This window comes from Oncorhynchus kisutch, linkage group LG5 (genome assembly GCF_002021735.2).
Source record: "Oncorhynchus kisutch isolate 150728-3 linkage group LG5, Okis_V2, whole genome shotgun sequence".
In the NCBI taxonomy this organism is placed as follows: Eukaryota; Metazoa; Chordata; class Actinopteri; order Salmoniformes; family Salmonidae; genus Oncorhynchus; species Oncorhynchus kisutch.
Genome location: NC_034178.2, coordinates 64,253,967 through 64,276,147, shown reverse-complemented (window position 1 = coordinate 64,276,147; position 22,181 = coordinate 64,253,967). Strand labels below are relative to the sequence as shown.

The following is a 22,181-nucleotide window of genomic DNA, read 5'->3' as shown; positions in this document are numbered from 1 at the left end:
TTTGCTAACCATGTAAATCTCTCTAGGACAAGGTCACTTTTTATCACCTGTATTTACCCCAAAAAATGAAATAATATTTAGCTGCTAATGTGTCTATAATAAAGAACTACAAATGCCATGATGATCTGGACGAGACTGCCGAATCAAGGCAAAGGTAAGAATCTCTGGATTAACTATTTAATGTTAGTTAAATGTAGTAATGAATAAATTGTCTACATTTCTTTCAATGGACAATTCTGTGAACTGTCTTGTGCAAATTTTAAATTGACACAATACCTGCTAGCAAAGGTGTCAGCTGGAGATGACGTGCAGGAGCTTGCAGGGATTTGTAGTTTTGCATGATGTCTACTTTGATGCTAATTAGCATTTTCAAATCTGAGAGTAAATAAAGCCGACTATATTGATCAAAGTCATGCCAGGGTAAACGTACACAAAACAGACCTTATTTGAAGTGTTAAAAAAAAAAGAATAGTGGAAAAATGATTGGAACCTTTTCCCTGTTTGACCACTAGGATGTTATGACACCTCCACTGTGGGGCTCTATAGTCTAGTTTGAATTTTTGTCAGTATTTGGCCCAAGGTGGAGGGGAGACATGTTTACTGTTGCCTTGTTGTAGGTGTTTATTGTATGTACTGAACATGGAATAATAGAGATATTATAGATATTGACTGCCAAAATGCTGTTATTAATATAAATGACCAGATTTGCAAATGTAATGTATAACGATACCCAACTACATTGAAAATAGTAAGTTGACAAAAACATCTACTGACAGCAATTATATCATAAATATCAGTGGCCTGATTTGATCATAAATTGTGCATACCGATACGTTGAAATCAAAAAGTGATTTATATGCCTGGGACTTCATGTGAAACGTATTATTCACGTTGGATTTTGCATGAAAATGTAGAAAAAAATAAACATACAGTATTTTTAAAGAACTGAGTTATAAATTTCTATAAATTAGTTCCCAGATAAATGTAAAGGCACTGCTGCCCTGAACAAATCAATGGAAAAATGAATGCAGATTTTCCTGCTGGGATCTAGATTAGCTGGGAAGAGTTCAGCAGGTCTGCCATCCTCGGCAGAGATGAGTTTGACCTGAGGAGAGCTGCTCAGTGTGTGAAGAGACGTTGCAGGGAGGCAGGTCACTGTGGTCGACACTCCAGACTGGTGGGAAAATTACCCTGTAGTGTCCACTCCTGAGCTGGTTAAACAGGAGATTGTGCTCAGTGTGTCAGTGTCCCCCATGACCACACACTCTCCTCCTGGTCATACGGGGGGGATGATTAATTCGCAGAGGAACACAGAGAAGCAGTAGAGGACCACCTGGAGCTTCTCGGTGAGAGAGTCTGGAGTCACACTATAGCGCTGTTCACATATGGGAAAAGACTGGGACAAACGACCATTGAGCAGCATATTCAGAGAGAAGGGAAGGCCCTTCAGGGGCTTGTTGAGAAATGTGATAACAGGTATCATGTCCTTAACACTAAGAACAGGGGAGATGTCACAGCGCTGCTGGAGAAGATAGAGAAGATGGTGACAGTAAACAGAGGCCTTTATAAGCTAAAGAGAGGGATACTAGAAAAGATTGAAGACAGAAGGAAAACAGAGGATGAGGGAGTGAAACGAAGACTGATGACGGTGCACCAACAGAGAGAGATCATTGTGAGACTAATGGGGATGTTTATCTGAAATTAATGACATTTGTCAATTTTTGCCCATTTTATAGTTATTTAGCTGAAAAACTTACCTATTTTGCTCTGTGTCACAATATACTATAATTTCTGTCACAGAGCTAAGGCATATGCCTTACAACATACTGTATGTCTCATGTACATGGCAACAGTCAATGGAATATCAATTTAGCAAACAGTTTATTCCGAACAACGGCCATTTCATTCCTATAGTCATGTATGTCATCACATAAAAAGTCTGTGTTCTATCTCTCTGCCAGGTGACTCCGTCCATCTCTCAGTGCTGAGGATTGTGCTGCTCAGGGCTAGATTATCTGGGAAGAGTTCAGCAGGTAACACCATCCTGGGCAGAAAGGAGTGCCTGTGGGTAGCTGCTCGATGGTCAAAAGTAGCAGGGAGGCAGCTCCCTGTGGTCGACACTCCAGGCTGGTGGGGAAATCTCCACATAGAGTTCACTCCTAGAATGGTTAAACAGGAGATTATGCACAGTGTGGGTCAGTGTGTCCCAGGACCCCACACTCTCCTCCTGGTCATACGGGGGGGGGGGGATGTTTAATTCACTGAGAAAGAAAGAAAGGCAATAGAGGAACACCTGGAGCTTCTCAGTGAGACAGTCTGGAGTCACACTATAGTGCTGTTCACCTATGGGGACTGTCTGGGAAACACAGCCATTGAACAGCACATTGAAAGTGAGGGGAAGGCCCTCCAGTGGCTTGTTGAGAAATGTAGAAACAGGTATCATGTTCTTAACAATGCCAACGAGGATGATAGCACTCAGGTCACAGAGCTGCTGGAGATGGTGGCAGGAAACAGTGGAGATGTGTTTCCTGATCAGATCAAACAATCTGCACCAATCAGGAAAGCTGACAGTATGAAGTGGCTTCCTCCAAACAGTAAGAATAATTCTGACTAAGATGTACAGGGGTCTATGCAGAGTATATTTCTGCGACTCTGACATTTGATAAAAACATGTAGAATCTATCCAAAATTCAAATAACACAATTTTTCCAGCATGAACATTGTAATTTTGTTTACTTTATAACCATTGTGATTAGGTTGATCAACACTGGTTCAAATTACTGTTCTTGTTTTATTCCACAGTGAGTGGAGATGACAGATCTGACAGCCAGTCTCAGAGAACCTCTGCATATGGCTCCCTGAGCTCCATAGCTGAATCCGAGATAAGCTCAGGATCCACTGGAGGAAATGGATGACTGATGATGCTGACAAAACCAGGAAAGAGAGCAGAGAACTATCAGTGGCTTCCTCCTAACAGTAAGCTATAAGCTGGTAACTTAATTTCTATTATCTTACTCTGACTTCCGTTGTCCAACTCCCCATCTTGTTGTGTTGTTCCACAGTGAATGAAGATGACAGATCTCGTAGCCAGTCTCTGGGAAGCTGTCAAAAGAATTCTATGACTGAGTCTGAGACCAGCTCAATATCCAGAGGAAAATACAGCGGTCTGCATCAATCAGTAAAGCTGACAGTATGAAGTGGCTTCCGCCAAACAGTAAGAAGTATTCTGACTAGAATGTAGTACAGGGGTCCATGCAGAGGATAGTTCTGGTAATCTGACATTTTCTTAACATTTATACAATCTATCCAAAATGTATTGAGCATGAAAATTATATTTTTTATGTTTAGTTTATAACCATTGTGATTAGGTTGATCAACATTGGTTCTCATTTTGCTACATTTGGCTAAATATCTCCCTATTGGATTTCTAGAAAAACATTCCTTTGTCTGATCTTCCCCGTTTTAATTTTGCTCCACTTTCTGGTCTGCTTCCTGTCTTTCAGTTTGGTGTAGGTTTTTCTTTACATTGCCTCTTCTGCAAATTTAGTGGGTGCTCATGGTGGGTGTCTTAGGTTCCAGTTGTTGTTGCTAGTCAACTTTCAGTGGACACGCCCATGAGTCTTTCAGAACCCCTCCTAAAATAGTGGTGGAAAAGTACCCAATGATCATACTTAAGTAAAAGTAAAGATACCTTAATAGAAAATTACTCAAGTGAAAGTCACTCAGTAAAATATGAAGTAAAAGTCTAAAAATATTTGGTTTTAAATATACTTCAGTATCAAAAGTAAAAGTACAAATAATTTAAAATTCCTTATATTAAACAACCCAGTAGTACTTTAAAGTATTTTTACTTAGGTACTTATCACCACTGCTAAAATCCCACTTGTTTCATTTTGGTTGTGGTCAGTGACTTTTTGGTAGTTCCCCCTTCTGTTTGAGTGACATTATTTGGTTTCCTTGCTGGGGAAAAGCCACTACAAAATCCAGCTGATAGGGGCAACTGTGCAAGATATTTTATATTATTTTTAAGATAAAATATTAACTTAACAAAGGGGGAGTGGTAGGACCTGTGTTTTTAGATTTGCAACAAGTATTTTATACTGTAAATCAGTGTTCTACTTTCAAAACATTCAAAGTTTAATTTCTCTCCCAATGTCTTAACATGAATGGATTCATATTTAGCTGACAGAATTCAGTGTGTTAGAATCAATTGGAAAGACTCATTTTCTGGCAACTGTACAACCAGAAATGTCTAAACTTTCAAATATTTTAGGTCCATGTAAAATATATAAAATAAGATGTTTTAAATATAAAAATTAAAAAAATAGAATTACAACGCTGTAAAACATGATCAGGGTTTCAGGATGTTATTTATTTTACTATGACTTTGTTTTGGGGCCGAACTGGTGGCAGTTATGAAAAAACAAAACACTGCAGAGTTCATTGAAAATGTCGTGGTTGATTAGCTTTTTTCATTTAGGTAGGGTATTTTCTCTTGAACCATATGGTCTATCCACTACAAACCCATGGACAACATGTAAAGATAATTTTAAAAATGTATTTTTTAACCCCCTTTTTCGTGGTATCCAATTGTTAGTAGTTACTGTCTTGTCTCATCGCTACAACTCCCGTATGGGCTAGGGAGAGCCAAGGTCGAGAGTCATGCGTCCTCCCTCCGAAACACAACCCAACCAATCCGCACTGCTTCTTAACACTGCGCGCATCCAACCCGGAAGCCAGCCGCACCAATGTGTCGGAGGAAACACCGTACACCTAGCAACCTGGTCAGCATGCACTGCGCCCGGCCCGTCACAGGAGTCGCTAGTGCGCGATGAGACAAGGATATCCCTGCCGGCCAAACCCTCCCTAACCCAGACGACGCTAGGCCAATTGTGCCTGGGCTCAAACCCAGAGTCTCTAGTGGCACAGCTAGCACTGCCCTAGACCACTGCGCCACCCAGGAGGCCCGATTAAGACAATTTTTAAATTTTTTAAAAGTCATTCAAGTATAAATTACCTGTTTAATTACATAAATTACTGGTCGTTTTAGATTTTAAAAACAGATTAAAAACAGATTAAAAAACACCTTATGGAACAGCTGGGTCTGTGAAGCAACACAAACATTGGCACAAACACATACGATAACATACGCACTATACATGCACATGGATTTAGTGGTGGAGAAGGGGCCTGAGGGCACACAGTGTGTTGTGAAAATTATGAATGTATTGTAAAGTTTTTAAAATGGTATAAACTGCATTAATTTGGCTGGACCCCAGGAAGAGTAGCTGCTGCTTTGGCAGTTTGTTTTGATTTAGTTCTTGTTTTCTTGTCTTTTATTTACCATTTTAAAACCCATCTAGGTACTGATTGAGGATTTAATTTGTCTGTCTCTAATACATAAACTGACTTAATGTATGTTACTATTAAAAAATATATTATAAAAAATATTTATTAATATTTGTATTATTATTAAAATAATCACATTTAACCTTTATTTAACTAGGCAAGTCAGTTAAGAACAAATTCTTATTTACAATGACGGCCTAAGAACAGTGGGTTTAACTGCCTTGTTCAGGGGCAGAAAGACAGATTTTTTTGACCTTGTCAGCTCGGTGATTCGATTAACACCCTTTCGGTTACTGACCCAATGCTCTAACCACTAAGCTACCTGCCGCCCCAATTGAAGTGTTTATAGTGATCAATCTGCCATTTTCATACCGTATGCAGGATGTAAGTATATAGGGTTACGAACCTGTGTTTGTTCGATTAACTTACCTCAATATAAAAGGTGTAGTACTGACACTTTTTTCCTAGTTTAGGCCCCACATTTCATGAGCATATCTAGTATGCTACGACAGTTCAGAGCAAGCACCTTTTTCAGTTCAATATTTACAGTCTATCAGAAGATAAAGTGAACAGAATTAACAAAACAAGTATAAATGCATCAAATTAATTTACAAAAATAATCTTAGGTATACTATATACTTTAGCGGTAATATCCTTATATACATCCCAGACCTAGGTTCAAATACTACTTGAAATCATTTCAAATACTTGAGCCGTCCTTTATTGAGCTTTCCTGTTGTAATGGAACCAATAGAAAAGTCCCAAAAGTGCAAACACAGTATTTGATCAAAGGTCTGACTTCCCTTGACGAGGTGACTATGAGATCTGATGTGTGAACACCCTCTCCTCCGGTTCCTTCTGGGCACTGTGGACCACCCGGCACCTGAACTCTGAGCCGTAGTCCTCCGAGGTGTGGCTCAGTTTGAGGAAGCTCCACATAGAGTAGAGGCCATTGATGTTGAGGCTGGGTGGGGAGTTGAAGAACTGGCTGTTGGGGACCGTCTGTCCGTCCTTAAACCATGTGACAGACACTTGTTCAGGACAGAAGTCTTTGACACAGAGGTTGAGCGTGCACTCCTCATCCAGCAGAGGGAGTAGTGGCTCACACTTGATGAACATCACGCTTGGTGGAGTACCTGGTGAAGAAGACACATGGGTCCTATTCATTACAGTAGGCATCAAATGGAATAAATTGCCTGAAACAGGGAGGGAGTACTTGGACTTGTCTGAAAATAAATGATAATTTTCAGTTGCAAAAATAGTTTTGCTATGATAATCCCAAATGAACATAACTGATGACACACATCACGTTTGCGCAAAAAAGTTATCAGAAGACACTCAACTTATCAGAGGAAGACACTATCAACTTATCAGAGGAAGACTATCTTGAATAACAGCTCCATCAGTTATATTCTGTCTGTTGATGCCTTCTGAACAAAATTAGGACAACCAACAAATATGATTCCATTTCCAGGATGTAAACTTGCCCTATAACTCATATTTCATCTACACATTATGACAATTACCACCATATAGCCTAGCTTTGATTGTCTGAATACATTTGTGAGATAAATGTAGAAACGTAACTAAAATAGAGTTAGACGCCCCACCCAGTTTGAAAAAAAAAGAGTTTGTGACCCCTGTGCTAAAAAGAACAGCATGTCTTTGATTAGTTACCTTGTGTGTTAATATGATAGAGAACGTCTTTGTATCCTGGCCCGGGGAAACTGGAGTGATACAAGCGGCATGTGTAGACCGCCTTCTCGTCTTCCTGAGCTATTGTCAGTTCGATCTTACTCCACATGCTGTACATCCGCTCGTGGTCAGAGAACGGTCCATAGTTAGTGGCTGTCCTCACCTGCTCCCCGTCATTTCTCGACCACTCGAGATGGAGGTCGTCCGGGTAGAACTTCTCGACCCGACAGCAGAGCACCAGCAACCTCTTCACCTCTGGGATATGAGGCATGCTGGAGATGTGAAAGAACGATGGAGTCACTGGGGATAATGAAAAGGGAACAGTGTGTTAAGTCAAGTGGCACATTTCTAGATATTGGTACAGATTCAGTTGGGTGGACTTTTTTGGTTGTGTTTTATGAATGACAGTGTATATAAAATATTATATATAATGTTAATATGTCCACTCATTTGTATTGCTCTCAAGACCCACTTTAAGCTTGTACTACTACCCGACTTTGAACACAGAACAGTTCAGCATGACATACTGGTTACATTACGTTATTACATTATTATAGTTATTCCATGACATTATTACATTACCTTTTACACTCACAGTGGTCTCTCTGGTGATCTTCTTGCCTCTGTACAGCACAACACACAGGTACTTAGCCTGGTCCTCCCTAACTGACAGACAGACGGACAGGGTGGACACGTGATGCGTGCTCTCAGAGTGGATGTTAGCCTGGTCACTCAGGTCCTTGTGGCTCAACAGTGCCTTTGATTGGCTATTGGAAGCTGCGTTACAGTCCCCGTTGGCTGTTATCTTGTACCATTTCACTTTGAGCTCTCTCAGTCGTACTCTTTTAATGGTGCATTTTAAGTTGGTCGGCTTCATGGCATAAACGATGGTGGGTTTGATGATGTCAGAGATGCTGGGAGGAACTGAGGAAAAATACACAAATATTATGACAATGATCATGCTATGTCGGTAGTCACTGTGATGCGTCGGTAGTCACCATGCTGTCGGTAGTCACCATGCTGTCAGGAGTCACCATGCTACATCAGTATTCACCATGCTACGTCAGTAGTCACCATGCTGTCAGTAGTTACCATGCTACATCGGTAGTCACCATGCTACATCAGTATTCACCATGCTACATCAGTATTCACCATGCTACATCAGTATTCACCATCCTACATCAGTATTCACCATTCTACATCAGTATTCACCATGCTACATTATTCACCATGCTACATCAGTATTCACCATGCTACATCCTTATTCACCATGCTACATCAGTATTCACCATGCTACATCAGTATTCACCATGCTACATCATTATTCACCATGCTACATCAGTATTCACCATGCTACATCAGTATTCACCATGCTACATCATTATTCACCAGGCTACATCATTATTCACCATGCTACATCATTATTCACCATGCTACATCATTATTCACCATGCTACATCAGTATTCACCATGCTACATCAGTATTCACTATGCTACATCAGTATTCACCATGCTACATCAGTATTCACCATGCTACATCAGTATTCACCATGCTGCATCATTATTCACCATGCAACATCAGTATTCACCATCCTACATCAGTATTCACCATGCAACATCAGTATTCACCATGCTACATCAGTATTCACCATGCTACATCAGTATTCACCATGCTACATCAGTATTCACCATGCTACATTATTCACCATGCTACATCAGTATTCACCATGCTACATCATTATTCACCATGTTACATCAGTATTCACCATGCTACATTATTCACCATGCTACATCATTATTCACCATGCTACATCAGTATTCACCATGCTACATTATTCACCATGCTACATCATTATTCACCATGCTACATCGGTAGTCACCATGCTGTCAGTAGTCACCATGCTGTCAGTAGTCACCATGCTACATCGGTAGTCACCATGCTGTCAGTAGTCAACATGCTACATCGGTAGTCACCATGCTACATTAGTATTCACCATGCTGTCAGTAGTCACCATGCGACTTCGGTATTCAACATGCTACGTCGGTAGTCACCATGCTGTCAGTAGTCACCATGCTACATTAGTATTCACCATGCTGTCAGTAGTCACCATGCGACTTCGGTAGTCACCATGCTACGTCCGTAGTCACCATGCTGTCAGTAGTCACCATGCTGTCAGTAGTCACCATGCTGTCAGTAGTCACCATGCTACATCAGTAGTCACCATGCTACATCAGTAGTCACCATCCTACATCAGTATTCACCATCCTACATCAGTATTCACCATGCTGCATCATTATTCACCATCCTACATCAGTATTCACCATGCTGCATCATTATTCACCATGCAACATCAGTATTCACCATCCTACATCAGTATTCACCATGCTGCATCATTATTCACCATGCTACATCAGTATTCACCATCCTACATCAGTATTCACCATGCTGCATCATTATTCACCATGCTACATCGGTAGTCACCATGCTACATCAGTATTCACCATGCTACATTATTATTCACCATGCAACATCAGTATTCACCATGCAACATTATTATTCACCATGCAACATCAGTATTCACCATCCTACATCAGTAGTCACCATGCTACATCGGTAGTCACCATGCTACATCGGTAGTCACCATGCTACATTAGTATTCACCATGCTACATTAGTATTCACCATGCTGTCAGTAGTCACCATGCGACTTCGGTATTCAACATGCTACGTCGGTAGTCACCATGCTGTCAGTAGTCAACATGCTACATCGGTAGTCACCATGCTACATTAGTATTCACCATGCTGTCAGTAGTCACCATGCGACTTCGGTATTCAACATGCTACGTCGGTAGTCACCATGCTGTCAGTAGTCACCATGCTGTCAGTAGTCACCATGCGACTTCGGTAGTCACCATGCTACGTCCGTAGTCACCATGCTGTCAGTAGTCACCATGCTACATCGGTAGTCACCATGCTACATTAGTATTCACCATGCTACATTAGTATTCACCATGCTGTCAGTAGTCACCATGCGACTTCGGTATTCAACATGCTACGTCGGTAGTCACCATGCTGTCAGTAGTCACCATGCTACATCGGTAGTCACCATGCTGTCAGTAGTCACCATGCGACTTCGGTATTCAACATGCTACGTCGTTAGTCACCATGCTACATCAGTAATCACCATTCTACAAGGTGTGCAGGCTTTTGTTCCAGCACAACAGAACACACCTGAATCTAATAATCACTTCTTGGATGTAAACGTACCTGTGTAAAAATAACTGTAGAAGACCATTGCACCACCGATGACAGAGAAGACCAGAAGAACACTAACAAGACTAGTAACCACCATCAGCGTTACAGCATTAAACCCTGGATCTGATGAGAGAGGAGTTAGAAGTACATGTTGATAAAATACACTAGAAATACACTGAAATTGACTTTCAGTCCATTGAAATACACTATGTGTATAGTAGTGTTCAGTTGAATCCTTATTAAAACACCCAATTGCATTTATTTTATTTTATTCTCATTGTATTTATCTGTATTTGTTTTTTTATCTTTATGTTTTTATGTTTATGTATGCTTAATGAAATATTTTCATTTATGCTCAGAGGCGCAAGCTACATTTCCCCATGGGGAAAATCCAGTAGAATTTGTTATGAATCCCAATATAAAGCTGATAGAGTGGTGTTGGCTTCCCACCTTGCACGGTCAACAAGATGCTTTTGCTGTATTTTCCATCAGGGTAGGACCTATGTTCAATGTGACAGATGTACATGGCTCCTCCGCTCCCTACGGCTGAAGCCTGGACAGTGATGTGACTGCTGACACTGTAGGTGCCGTCTGGATTGGGCACAGCCATTCCAGTGCACACATCACGCGAGATGGCACCGCGAGCCATGCTCCCACGGGCCACCCGGGAGCCATTTTGGATCAGCCAGGTCACAGCCAGATTCTCTGGGTAGAATCCTGTGATGTCACACATCAATGTCCGTTCCTCCCCCTCCATCACCATGGCGGTCTCTGGGAGGGACACTGAGGGTCTGGCTGTAGGGAAAAGATGGAGTAAAGAGTGAAATAATTTCCCTCACTGTGGCCTAGTTCACACACAATTAAATACATTGTACACACAGAGTGTGAAGTTGTGAACTAGGCATGTGTGTGTAAGGTAAAGCCATGTCATTATGTAAATAATAAGATACATCCATTAGGATACTACTGGAGGCCTATTCTCAACAATTTCACTTACTTTCACAGCAATAACAAATAAGATTATAGCATCAGTGGAGGATGGTGTCAGTAAAATTGGAGGACCGGCTCATTGTAATGACTGGAACAGTAACAAACACATTCCATTCCACTCATTACTATGAGCCGGTCTCTTTTCAACAGCCTCCACTGCCTATCATTGCTTCATTTTCTGCTGGGGCTAAAATGTTCTGGTGATAAAATGTACAAAAGGGGCTAACAGAACGTCAGACAGCACCTGATACTTCCAGCTGTGAGGAAACTTTGTATGTGTTGGGAGTGATGATCACTCTGCAGCGGTAGAGTCCCTCATCAGCCACGGTCATGTTGAACAAACGAAGGGATGCATTGCCCTGAAGCAACCCCATTTGGTCGACTCGAGACCCTTCACGATGCACCTTGGCACTCTCGTTCTGGAACGTATACACTAGGTGCTTTATGGTCTCTTTATCCACCATCATCCCCCACTCGACCGTGATTTTCTTCAGCGGTACATGTTCAGGCTTCTTAAAAGAGCAGTTTAAGGTAACATCCGTGCCAGCTAAGATGGCGATCTTCTTTGTAGACTGGGCCTTTGCACCTACAGTCCAAAACACAAACCAGTTTGGGTAATATCTTTTTATGTCAGTCATGAGAGTTTGGGGTTGAGTGCCTTGCTGCAGTATTTGAATATTAAAAATGTTCACGAGACTGCAGCATGTAGCTGGCAGGTATTTTATGATATCACCCTGACTCACGATCAATACGTAGGATACAATATGTTTTTGGTCAATTTTCACTGATAAGCTTACTTTTTTTTTGATGCTGTCACCGTACCCAACCGGACACATTGGGAGTAGCACCCCTGGGAGCACTTAGGGGTAAAGTGCCTTGCTCAAGGGGTAGGTAGTATACAGGGATATGAGAGCCAACAACCAGATCACTTCTTGCAGATTTCCCCATAGGCAGCTTGGGGGTTCGACCACTGCCCCATAATTAAAACTGACATTTTTTATTTTATGTATTTCTTTAACTAGGCAAGTCAGTTAAGAACAAATTCTTATTTACAACGACGGCCTACCCCAGCCAAACCCAGACGACGCTGGGCCAATTGTGCGCCGCCCTATGGGACTCCCAATCACGGCCGGATATGAAACAGCCTATTCTCTGTTACATAAAAAAACACGCATAGCAGAAACAGCTACTGTAAGATATCTTCCCATAAATGTAGTAATGTTAAAGATTAGACGTGAAAAAATGTTTTAAGAACTTTTTTCGTAGCCAAGACACATACTATTGCTCTCTACTAGGACTGACTTTGACCTTTGTCCCACTACTCCGAAGAAACCTGTAGTTAGAATACAAAGACAATCAAAACACTGGCCAGTTTTTCCTCTTACCTTTACAATGCAAAATAATGAGCAGAATCGTAGTGACATTTTTAATATCCCAGCTACTATTCATTGGTAATCACTTTGTTTTTTTTTACTGTGACAAGTGCATTGAGACTGGAGAGTAATTCTGAAAGTAAACTTTGACACAGACCTCAGTCAAGTGCGTTCCAAAGCTCCAATTGAGTCACAGGAAAGCTCATAAGTTACCAAATATGGACATCATTACGTAACAGTGAATATTGTGATTGGCGCAATAGAAATAGTATTGAGAAATCATCGCCTGCATACTGTGTGGGGCTGACTGAGGAACCACATTCTAGATTCTCAGCATACTAAACTAAACTGAAAGAACACAAACCAATAAAAGCGAGCAGTCTTTTATTTCAAAAACAAATATTTCTAGTAACATAAAATTCTGGCACCGACAGTCTCTATGCTTCCATACAAATATCAAATAGAACTTAACAAATCAGTGCCAAACAGGGCATGTCATTATAAATGCATATGCAGATTATCTCGTAGGTTCCCTTTAACCTACCGTCGACCTTTCTATTCTCAACCGACCCACGGCCTCTTTCTCCCTCTCAACCGACCATCGGTCTCTTGCTCCCCCTCAACCGACCATCGGCCTCTTTCTCCCCCTCAACCGACCATCGGCCTCTTTCTCCCCCTCAACCGACCATCGGCCTCTTTCTCCCCCTCAACCGACCATCGGCCTCTTTCTCCCCCTCAACCGACCATCGGCCTCTTTCTCCCCCTCAACCGACCATCGGTCTCTTTCTCCCTCTCAACCTTTCTCCCCCTCAACCGACCATCGGTCTCTTTCTCCCCCTCAACCGACCATCGGCCTCTTTCTCCCCCTCAACCGACCATCAACCTCTTTCTCCCTCTCAACCGACCATCGGCCTCTTTCTCCCCCTCAACCGACCATCGGCCTCTTTCTCCCCCTCAACCGACCATCGGCCTCTTTCTCCCCCTCAACCGACCATCGGCCTCTTTCTCCCCCTCAACCGACCATCGGCCTCTTTCTCCCCCTCAACCGACCATCGGCCTCTTTCTCCCCCTCAACCGACCATCGGCCTCTTTCTCCCCCTCAACCGACCCTCGGCCTCTTTCTCCCCCTCAACCGACCCTCGGCCTCTTTCTCCCCCTCAACCGACCCTCGGTCTCTTTCTCCCCCTCAACCGACCCTCGGTCTCTTTCTCCCCCTCAACCGACCCTCGGTCTCTTTCTCCCCCTCAACCGACCCTCGGTCTCTTTCTCCCCCTCAACCGACCCTCGGTCTCTTTCTCCCCCTCAACCGACCCTCGGTCTCTTTCTCCCCCTCAACCGACCCTCGGTCTCTTTCTCCCTCTCAACCGACCCTCGGTCTCTTTCTCCCCCTCAACCGACCCTCGGTCTCTTTCTCCCCCTCAACCGACCCTCGGCCTCTTTCTCCCCCTCAACCGACCCTCGGCCTCTTTCTCCCCCTCAACCGACCAATGGCCTCTTTCTCCCCCTCAACCGACCAATGGCCTCTTTCTCCCCCTCAACCGACCAATGGCCTCTTTCTCCCCCTCAACCGACCATCGACCTCTTTCGCCCTCTCAACCGAACTTCGTCAAGCTTTTTGATGACAGCGTGGGACTTCTTGGATGAGGCTGCGTAGGCCTTCAGCAGCTTCTCGAACAGAGCCTCAGTGTTGGGGTGGGTGCTGAGGAAAGCTTTCTCCAGCACGTACATATCCACTCCCTTGTCCTCGGGCAGCGCTGATATGTAGCTCAGGCCAAAGTCAATGAGGACCAGCTCCGTCTCTCCGCTCTCAGTGCCCGCCTTCAACAGCATGTTGGAAGTGGTCAAGTCTCCATGGACAACGTCCTCATCGTGCATTTTGGCCAGAATCTGACCCATCTTCTTAGCGAGCTGGTCCAGGCGTTCCTCTGGGAGTTTCTGGGCAGAGGAGAGCGGAGTGGAGGCGATGTGGTCTCGTACGGTGATGGAGCCGACGATGTCTTCAAGGAAGATGCAGTGGGAGGTGTAGTCTACAAAGTAGACGACTGGTGCAGATATGCCTGAACAGAGAGAGAGTGATAGAGAGATATATTGGTGGGGATGAGAGAGAAGGGGGGGGGGGGTATAATTTGACACTAATACAGATCAGTGATATACAGGCTTGTATCTTATCTGATATGTACACTACATGGCCAAAAGTATGTGGACACGTGCTTGACCATCTCCTTCCTAAATCATGGGCATTAATATGGAGTTGGTCCCCCCTTTGCTGCTATAACAGCCTCCACGCTTCTGGGAAGACTTTCTACTAGATGTTGGAACATTGCTGCGGGGAATTCCATTCAGCCACAAGAGCATTAGTGAGGTCAGGCATTGGTGTTGGGCGATTAGGCCTGGCTCAGAGTCGGTGTTCCAAGTCATCCCAAAGATGTTAAATGGGGTAGAGGTCAGGGCTCTATGCAGGCCAGTCAAGTTCTTCCATACCGAATACCAACAAACCATTTCTGTATGGACCTCGCATTGTGCATTGTCCTGCTAAAACAGGAAAGGGCCTTCCCAAACTGTTGCAAGCACAGAATCTTGTAGAATGTAATATTATGCTGTAGAGTTAAGATTCCCCTTCACTGGAACTTAGGGGCCTAACCCGACCCATGAAAAACTGCCCCAGACCATTATTCCTTCTCCATCAAACTTTACAGTTGGCAATATGCATTCAAGCAGGTAGCGTTCTCCTGGCATCCACCAAACCAGGATTCGTCCGTCGGACTGCCAAATGGTCAAGCACGATTCACAACTCCAGAGAATGTGTTTCCACTGCTCCAGAGTCAACTGGCGGTGAGCTTTACACCACTCCATCCAACGCTTGGCATTGCCCATGGTGATCTTAGGCTTGTGTGTGGCTGTTCGGCCATGGAAACCCATTTCATGAAGCTCCCGATGAACAGTTCTTGTGCTGACATTTTCAGAGGCAGGTTGGAACTTGGTAGTGAAATCAAATCAAATTTTATTTGTCACATACACATGGTTAGCAGATAATGCGAGTGTAGCGAAATGCTAGTGAGTGTTGGAACAGAAGATGATTTTTACGCTCTACGTGCTTCAGCACTCGGCAGTCCCGTTCTGTGAGCTTGTGTGGCCTATCAGTTCGTGGCTGAGCAGTTGTCGCTCCTAGACGTTTCCACTTCACAATAACAGCACTTACTGTTGATCCGGGTAGCTCAAGCAGGGCAGAAATTTGACGAACTGACTTGTTGGAAAGGTGGCATCCTATGACGGTGCCACGTTGAAAGTCTCTGAGTTCTTCAGTAAGGCCATTCTACTGCCAATGTTTGTCTATGGATATTGCATGGCTGTGTGCTCAATTTTATAGACTTGTCAGCAACGGGTGTGGCTGAATTAGCCGAATCCACTAATTTAAAAAGGGGTGTCCACATTTTTTGTATATATAGTGTATGATCTGCGCTAGAACAGTATAGGCCTAGCAATCATCAACATCCTGTATTGGAAAGATTTGACAGCTGTCCAGTTCTGGACACCTGTGCAGTGAGAAGCAGCTCTGTAACTAACATATATTTCAAGATTAAAAATGATTGCATAGAACCCCTGTAGTCACTCACTACCTCTTGTCCAAAGATCGCTCCCTCTGATTTTCAGGTGAATCATTCATGGCAGTGCGGACTGCATACAACAGTTAATTTGGCCTATGCTGTAGGCCTGTTTTACATTCAGCAATTAGCAAGAGCAAGCCTGCTTCTCTCCCCGAATAAACCATTAGGTCTAGTAGAAAAATACATGTGCTATAGCTTTTGCTGGGATGTCATGAGAAGAGGAATTGCCTACTGCGGAGAGGCGTGCATAGGCCTATAGACTATTGCGCACGGAAACAGCTGGGAGAGAATAGTGATGTGTAACTGAAGTAAGAAGTTAAGTTAGTTCTTTCATTAGCTAAATATTAGTGCATAGGCTAAATGTTTATCTGTGAAAGTGCCTGAAAATAAAGTTGACAGATTATGAAATGGCAGATCTGAGAGTTCCTACAGGCCACTCTGGTCCCCGGGCAGCAAATCTCCACTTTTGAAGAACATTATTCTACCAGGGCTATAACAAAGTGAAATGAGGATTGTATTATTGTTATCAAGTGAGTGCACAATTGTCTATAGGCTATAAACTGCAGTGATGTAGTCTAATTTCAATAACCACTCAAACACCCTGTTTTGTTTCAGCCGAACTAACTGCATAGCCTACAGTCTAGGCCTGATTATGCAACAATTTGGGTCTATTCTTGACAGTTTAGAAGGTTTCAATGGTCCAGAAAAATACATTAGCAGGCCATTCATATTGTGTGTTTTGTCAGGATGTAATCGATCAGTGTTAAGACTGGATATAGGCCTATTCACGGCAGTATTAAGCCTAACATTGAGTTTATGAATTATGGGCTAATATGCATAAGATTCTAATTTAGGCTATTCATCTCGAGCCTATCAGTCTTCATTGTTCTGTTGCGCAATTATGCCTCTCCTCTGCCTCGGCTATTCCTCTTAAATCTTGTACAGTCCCAGGAAAAGCCAGACTTTACAAACACTTGTTGGACACTTATTTCGACAAATTTTCTTTAGCCTACGAATAGCCTATTGGAGGAGAGATGCAGGCTTGCTCTTGCTTGCTGAACCTGGCATGGTATAATTTGATATGGAATCTTTTCTTCATTTATAGACTAATCAACAATGATCATGCCCGGTCCTGGCCCACACACACACAACACCTGGCCAATATGCCGTTTTAGGCGAGACAAGAAAAATGCTGCCATCTGTCATGGAAATTCATACTGAGGGAGACATTTCTTCAAACAATCATCTTCATTTTATTGCGTTTATTATTGCAATAATGAAGCCTGCACACTCAAGTGATCTCTAGTGAAACCATACACCCATATTAGCTGCAGGGTGCTACAGTTGAGACCATAAAACACAGCATTAGTAGAACAGAAATATCTCACTGTTTGTTAAGTAAATAATTGTTAAATATCCAACAAATCAGGTAAATATGTAATTTTTCTGTCACACATCATAACCCCAGTATAATAGTAGCCTAGGCCATATACAGTGTTGGCACGCAATGCGCTTTTATGAATACCCATGTGGTAACCTACCATTTGTAAAAACAGACAAATTTACCATTAATCCCTGTCATTTGGTTAGCCTACATTAACTACAGTAATTTCTTTTTCATTTTCGGAGTGGAAACGTTATTTGCAGAGTGAGGAACCTGCTACACTTGTGAGAAACACGTGTTGGTTTATTTCAGACCATCATTTACGCGCTCCACGTCAGAAATGAGCACGTGTCTGGTTTCTCTGTCCTGTTAATGTAGACAGAGCGCGGGAGACTGAGTACCATAGAAGTAGGCCCACCTGAAATATAACATTTACATCAGTATGCAGACCCTTTACTCAGTACTATGCTGAAGCAACTTTGGCAGCAATTACAGCCTCAAGTCTTCTTGGGTATTACGCAACAAGCTTGGCACACCTGTATTTGGGAAGTTACTTCCATTATTTTCTGCAGAACCGCTCAAGCTCTGTCAGGTTGGATGGGGAGCATCGCTGCACAGCTTTTTTCAGGGCTCTCCAGAGATGTTTGATAGGGTTCAAGTCCGGGCTCTGGCTGGGCCGCTCAATGACATTCAGAGACTTGTCCCAAAGCCACTCCTTCGTTATCTTGGCTGTGTGCTTAGGGTCATTGTCTTGTTGGCAGGTGAACCTTCTCCCCAGTCTGAGGTCCTGAGCGCTCTGTACTTTGCGCCGTTCATCTTTCCCTCGATTATGACTCGTCTCCCAGTCCCTGCCGCTTAAAAAAAAGCCCCACAGCATGATGCTGCCACCACCATGCTTCACCGTAAGGATGGTGCCAGGTTTCCTCCAGATGTGAGACTTGGAATTCAGGCCAAAGAGGTCAATCTTGGTTTCATCAGACCAGAGAATCTTGTTTCTCATGGTCTGAGAGTCCTTTAGATGCCTTTTGGCAAACTCCAAGTGGGCTGTCATGTGCCTTTTACTGAAGAGTGGCTTCCATCTGGCCACTCTACCACAAAGCCCTGATTGGTGGAGTGAGGCAGAGATTGTTGTTCCTTCTGGAAGGTCCTCCCATCTCCACAGAGGAACGCTGGGGCTCTGTCAGAGTGACCATTAGGTTCTTGATCACCTCCTTGACCAAGGCCCTTCTCTCACGATTGCTCAGTTTGGCTGGGAGGCCAGCCTTCTTCCATTTAACAATGATGCAGGCCAGTGTTCTTGGGGACGCTCAATGCTGCAGACATTTTTGGTACCTTTCCCCAGATCTGTGCCTCGACACAATCCTGTCTCAGAGCTCTACGGACAATTCCTTCAATCTCATGGCTTGGTTTTTGCTCTGACATGCCCTGTAAGCTGTGGGACCTTATATAGACAGGTGTATGCCTTTCCAAATCACGTCCAATCAATTGAATTTACCACAGGTGGACTCCAATCAAGTTGTAGACATCTCAATGGAAACAGGATGCACCTGAGCTCAATTTCAAGTTTCATAAGAAAGGGTCTGAAAACGTAGGTAAATAAGGTATCTTTTTTATTTTTAATAAATGTGCAGACATTTCTGAAAACCTGTTTTCGCTTTGTCATTATGGGGTATTGTGTGTAGATTTGAGGGGGAATTTAAAATATATATATTTTAGAATAAGGCTGTAATGTAACAAAATGTGGAAAAAGGGAAGGTGTCTGAATACTTTCCAAATGCACTGTATAGGCTACATGTGAAGCATCCACTTGGCATTTCCACTCACTACAAAATATGGTGATGAGAGAAAGCTTAGTGGCAGGCAGTGGGAGAAGATGGAACGAGATGGATTTTGGCAGACACATTTTCTAAATTATTAAACATTTGATGTCGATACAGTTTTATATTTCCAAAACTACAATCTCCAAGACTTTACCCTTTGAGAAAGTTTTCAAAAATTACGTTTAGATGTGCAAGATCGAATTACGTTAATGCACACATGAACTTCAGACATTCCATAACGGAAATATGCAACTGAATGCTAGAATGCGCCCATAGGATCTCACAAACTCGCGCATGGCTCTGCCCAACTCCTTGCTTGTTCTGCCCACTATGATTCATATGCTACCATTTGACACGACATCCTATCGTCTAGGTCTTTCTTGGGTAAGTTTTTGTTTGTTTAAATCGTTGGCTAAAAGCTAGCAAGGTGGGGTCTGTGTACTTCCGTTTGTACCACAGCAAGGTAAAGCAACCCACGAGTTGAAAATACAGAACGCACTGCAGTACCCCATAACGTAGAGTTGCGGACTGCTCCATTGACAATTAATGACTTCCGAAGGAACGCAATACATCTGGTGGACATGAGGCGTTGGTCAAGGCCGCTACGTCTCCAAAAACGTATTTGGAACGTTTTTTAAATAAAAGTATGAATTTCGCGCGACCAGTTATCAATACTCAACTCCGCCTTGATATAAGAGAACTGAGTTGAGCTTTCCTCAGCTACATCTTGGGCTAACGCTACTCACCAGCTTTTCGACAGCGAAGTATTGAGCGCACCTCTTGCACGGTTCTGCGATGTGTGAGTTTTTCATCCAACAACGGGTGTCTATACAATTTCGGAAACCTTTCTTTTACAATGGTTGGCTTGCCCAAAAATGACCCTCGATATACACGAGCTTCTGCACCCTGTTTTATCAGTTCTATTTTCTTAAGAAACTGCGGTAGGGCCACGCTGTTCCCCTCAACAGCCATGTTTACAAATCGCTGTATCTTCCTGACAGTTGGCACAATTACATATATTTAAAACTGCTGCCACCTTCTGTTTCGGCGTAAAACTGACGAGGATCATAATTGATCATGTTCATGCTATCAGTCGAAATCCGTAAAAAGATTGGAGATAACGCAAGCCAGGTCACATCAAACATGTAATTCACAACTGGAAATGATAGCCCATACTGCCTACTGTGAGGTTAGTTATTAGACTGAACATTTTTATGTCACACAATACGTGTTTTCCCCTACTTCTGTCATTTATATGGGCTTTGCAGCCAATTTATTTACATATACTACTGTGAGGGTTTTTATTTAGCCTGCTTGTTGCTCTCAAGATCCCAAGGCATTAAGAAAGAATTCTTATCCCAAGGGTTCTCAGCTAAGCACTGCTTACAGTGGGTCCATGTGAACTACAATCCTGACGTTTCTAAATGTTAAAACAGATCATCAATAACCATCACTTGCAATACGGTTTTTGAAACATATGGAACTTATCTTTCATATTAGCAAAAATAGTATTTAAAATAAAAAAGATACACTTACTGTAAAAGGTCAGATCCATACGGCTGTGTGCCTCCACCCGACGAACTACACTTCCTCCCTAGTTACACTTACTCACAGGTGTTAGAGCACCATAGATAGCTAATTAGCACAGGTGGTTGCTTCCATCTGCCTTCCGTAAACAAGCACTGTAACATGGATACAGTGGCTTCGGGAAAGTATTCAGACCCCTTAACTTTTTCCAGTTTGTTACGTTACAGCCTTATTCTAAAATGTACTTAAAAAAATAAAATCCTCAGCAATCTACACACACTACCCCCTAATGAAAATGCGAAAACAGGTTTCTAGACATTTCTGAAAATGTATTATAAATAAAAAACAAAAATATCAAAGATATCTTATCTTAAAATATCTTATTTATGAGACTCTAAATTGAGCTCAGGTGCATCCTGTTTCCATTGATGATTGAGATGTTTCTACAACTTGATTAGAGTCCACCTGTGGTAAATTCAATTGATTGGACATTGTTCGGAAAGGCATACACCTGTCCATATAAGGTCCCACAGTTGCCAGTACATGTCAGAGCAAAAACCAAGCCATCAGGTCAAAGGAATTCATTAAAAAGGCACATGACAGCCCACTTGGAGTTTGCCAAAAGGCACCGAAAGACTCAGACCATGAGAAACAAGATTCCCTTGTCTGATGAACCCAAGATTACATTTTTTGGCCTGAATACCAAGCGTCACGTCTGGAAGAAACCTGACACCATCCCTACGGTGAAACGTGGTGGCAGCAACATGCTGTGGGGATGTTTTTCAGCGGCAGGGACTGGGAGACTAAACAGGATCAATGGAAAGATGAACGGAGCAAAGTGCTGAGAGAACGAACCTAAGCACACAGCCGAGACAACGCAGGAGTGACTTTGGGACAAGTCTCTGAATGTCCTTGAGTGGCCCAAATACAGGTGTACCAAGCTTGTAGCGTCATACCCAAGAAGACTCGAGGCTATAATCTGAATACTTATGTAAATGTGATAGTTTTTTTTATATATACATACATTTGCAAACATTTCTGAAAATATATTTTTACTTTGTCAATATAGGGTATAGTGTGTGGATTGAGGGGGGTGGGGGGGACAATTTAATCACATTTAAAATAAGGCTGTAACTTAACAAAATGTGGAAAAAGTCAAGGGGTCTGAATACTTTCCAAATGC

General features: G+C 42.8%; 2 protein-coding genes across 3 annotated transcripts; both read right to left on the bottom strand.

The window, feature by feature from the left end:
- Positions 1-4,351: 4,351 nt before the first annotated feature.
- On the bottom strand, positions 4,352-13,587 carry LOC109891407 (uncharacterized). Its single transcript, XM_031825667.1, has 8 exons — positions 13,461-13,587; positions 12,675-13,415; positions 11,534-11,875; positions 10,750-11,094; positions 10,312-10,422; positions 7,627-7,968; positions 7,027-7,344; positions 4,352-6,485 (listed from the first exon to the last, which is right to left on the bottom strand). Exons 2-8 carry the CDS (start codon positions 12,736-12,738, stop codon positions 6,166-6,168), a joined length of 1,842 nt encoding a protein of 613 aa, XP_031681527.1. The 5' UTR covers positions 12,739-13,415; positions 13,461-13,587; the 3' UTR covers positions 4,352-6,165.
- A 541-nt stretch (positions 13,588-14,128) lies between these two features.
- On the bottom strand, positions 14,129-21,113 carry LOC109891406 (EKC/KEOPS complex subunit TP53RK). Of its 2 annotated transcripts, none has more exons than XM_031825666.1 (2): positions 21,008-21,113; positions 14,129-14,719 (listed from the first exon to the last, which is right to left on the bottom strand). In XM_031825666.1, the coding sequence occupies exons 1-2, from the start codon at positions 21,024-21,026 to the stop codon at positions 14,226-14,228; spliced, it is 513 nt and encodes a 170-aa protein (XP_031681526.1). In that variant the 5' UTR covers positions 21,027-21,113; the 3' UTR covers positions 14,129-14,225. The 2 variants fall into 2 exon arrangements, with proteins under 2 accessions (XP_031681526.1, XP_020339494.1); XM_020483905.2 differs by lacking the exon at positions 21,008-21,113 and adding an exon at positions 20,218-20,470.
- Positions 21,114-22,181: the final 1,068 nt, after the last annotated feature.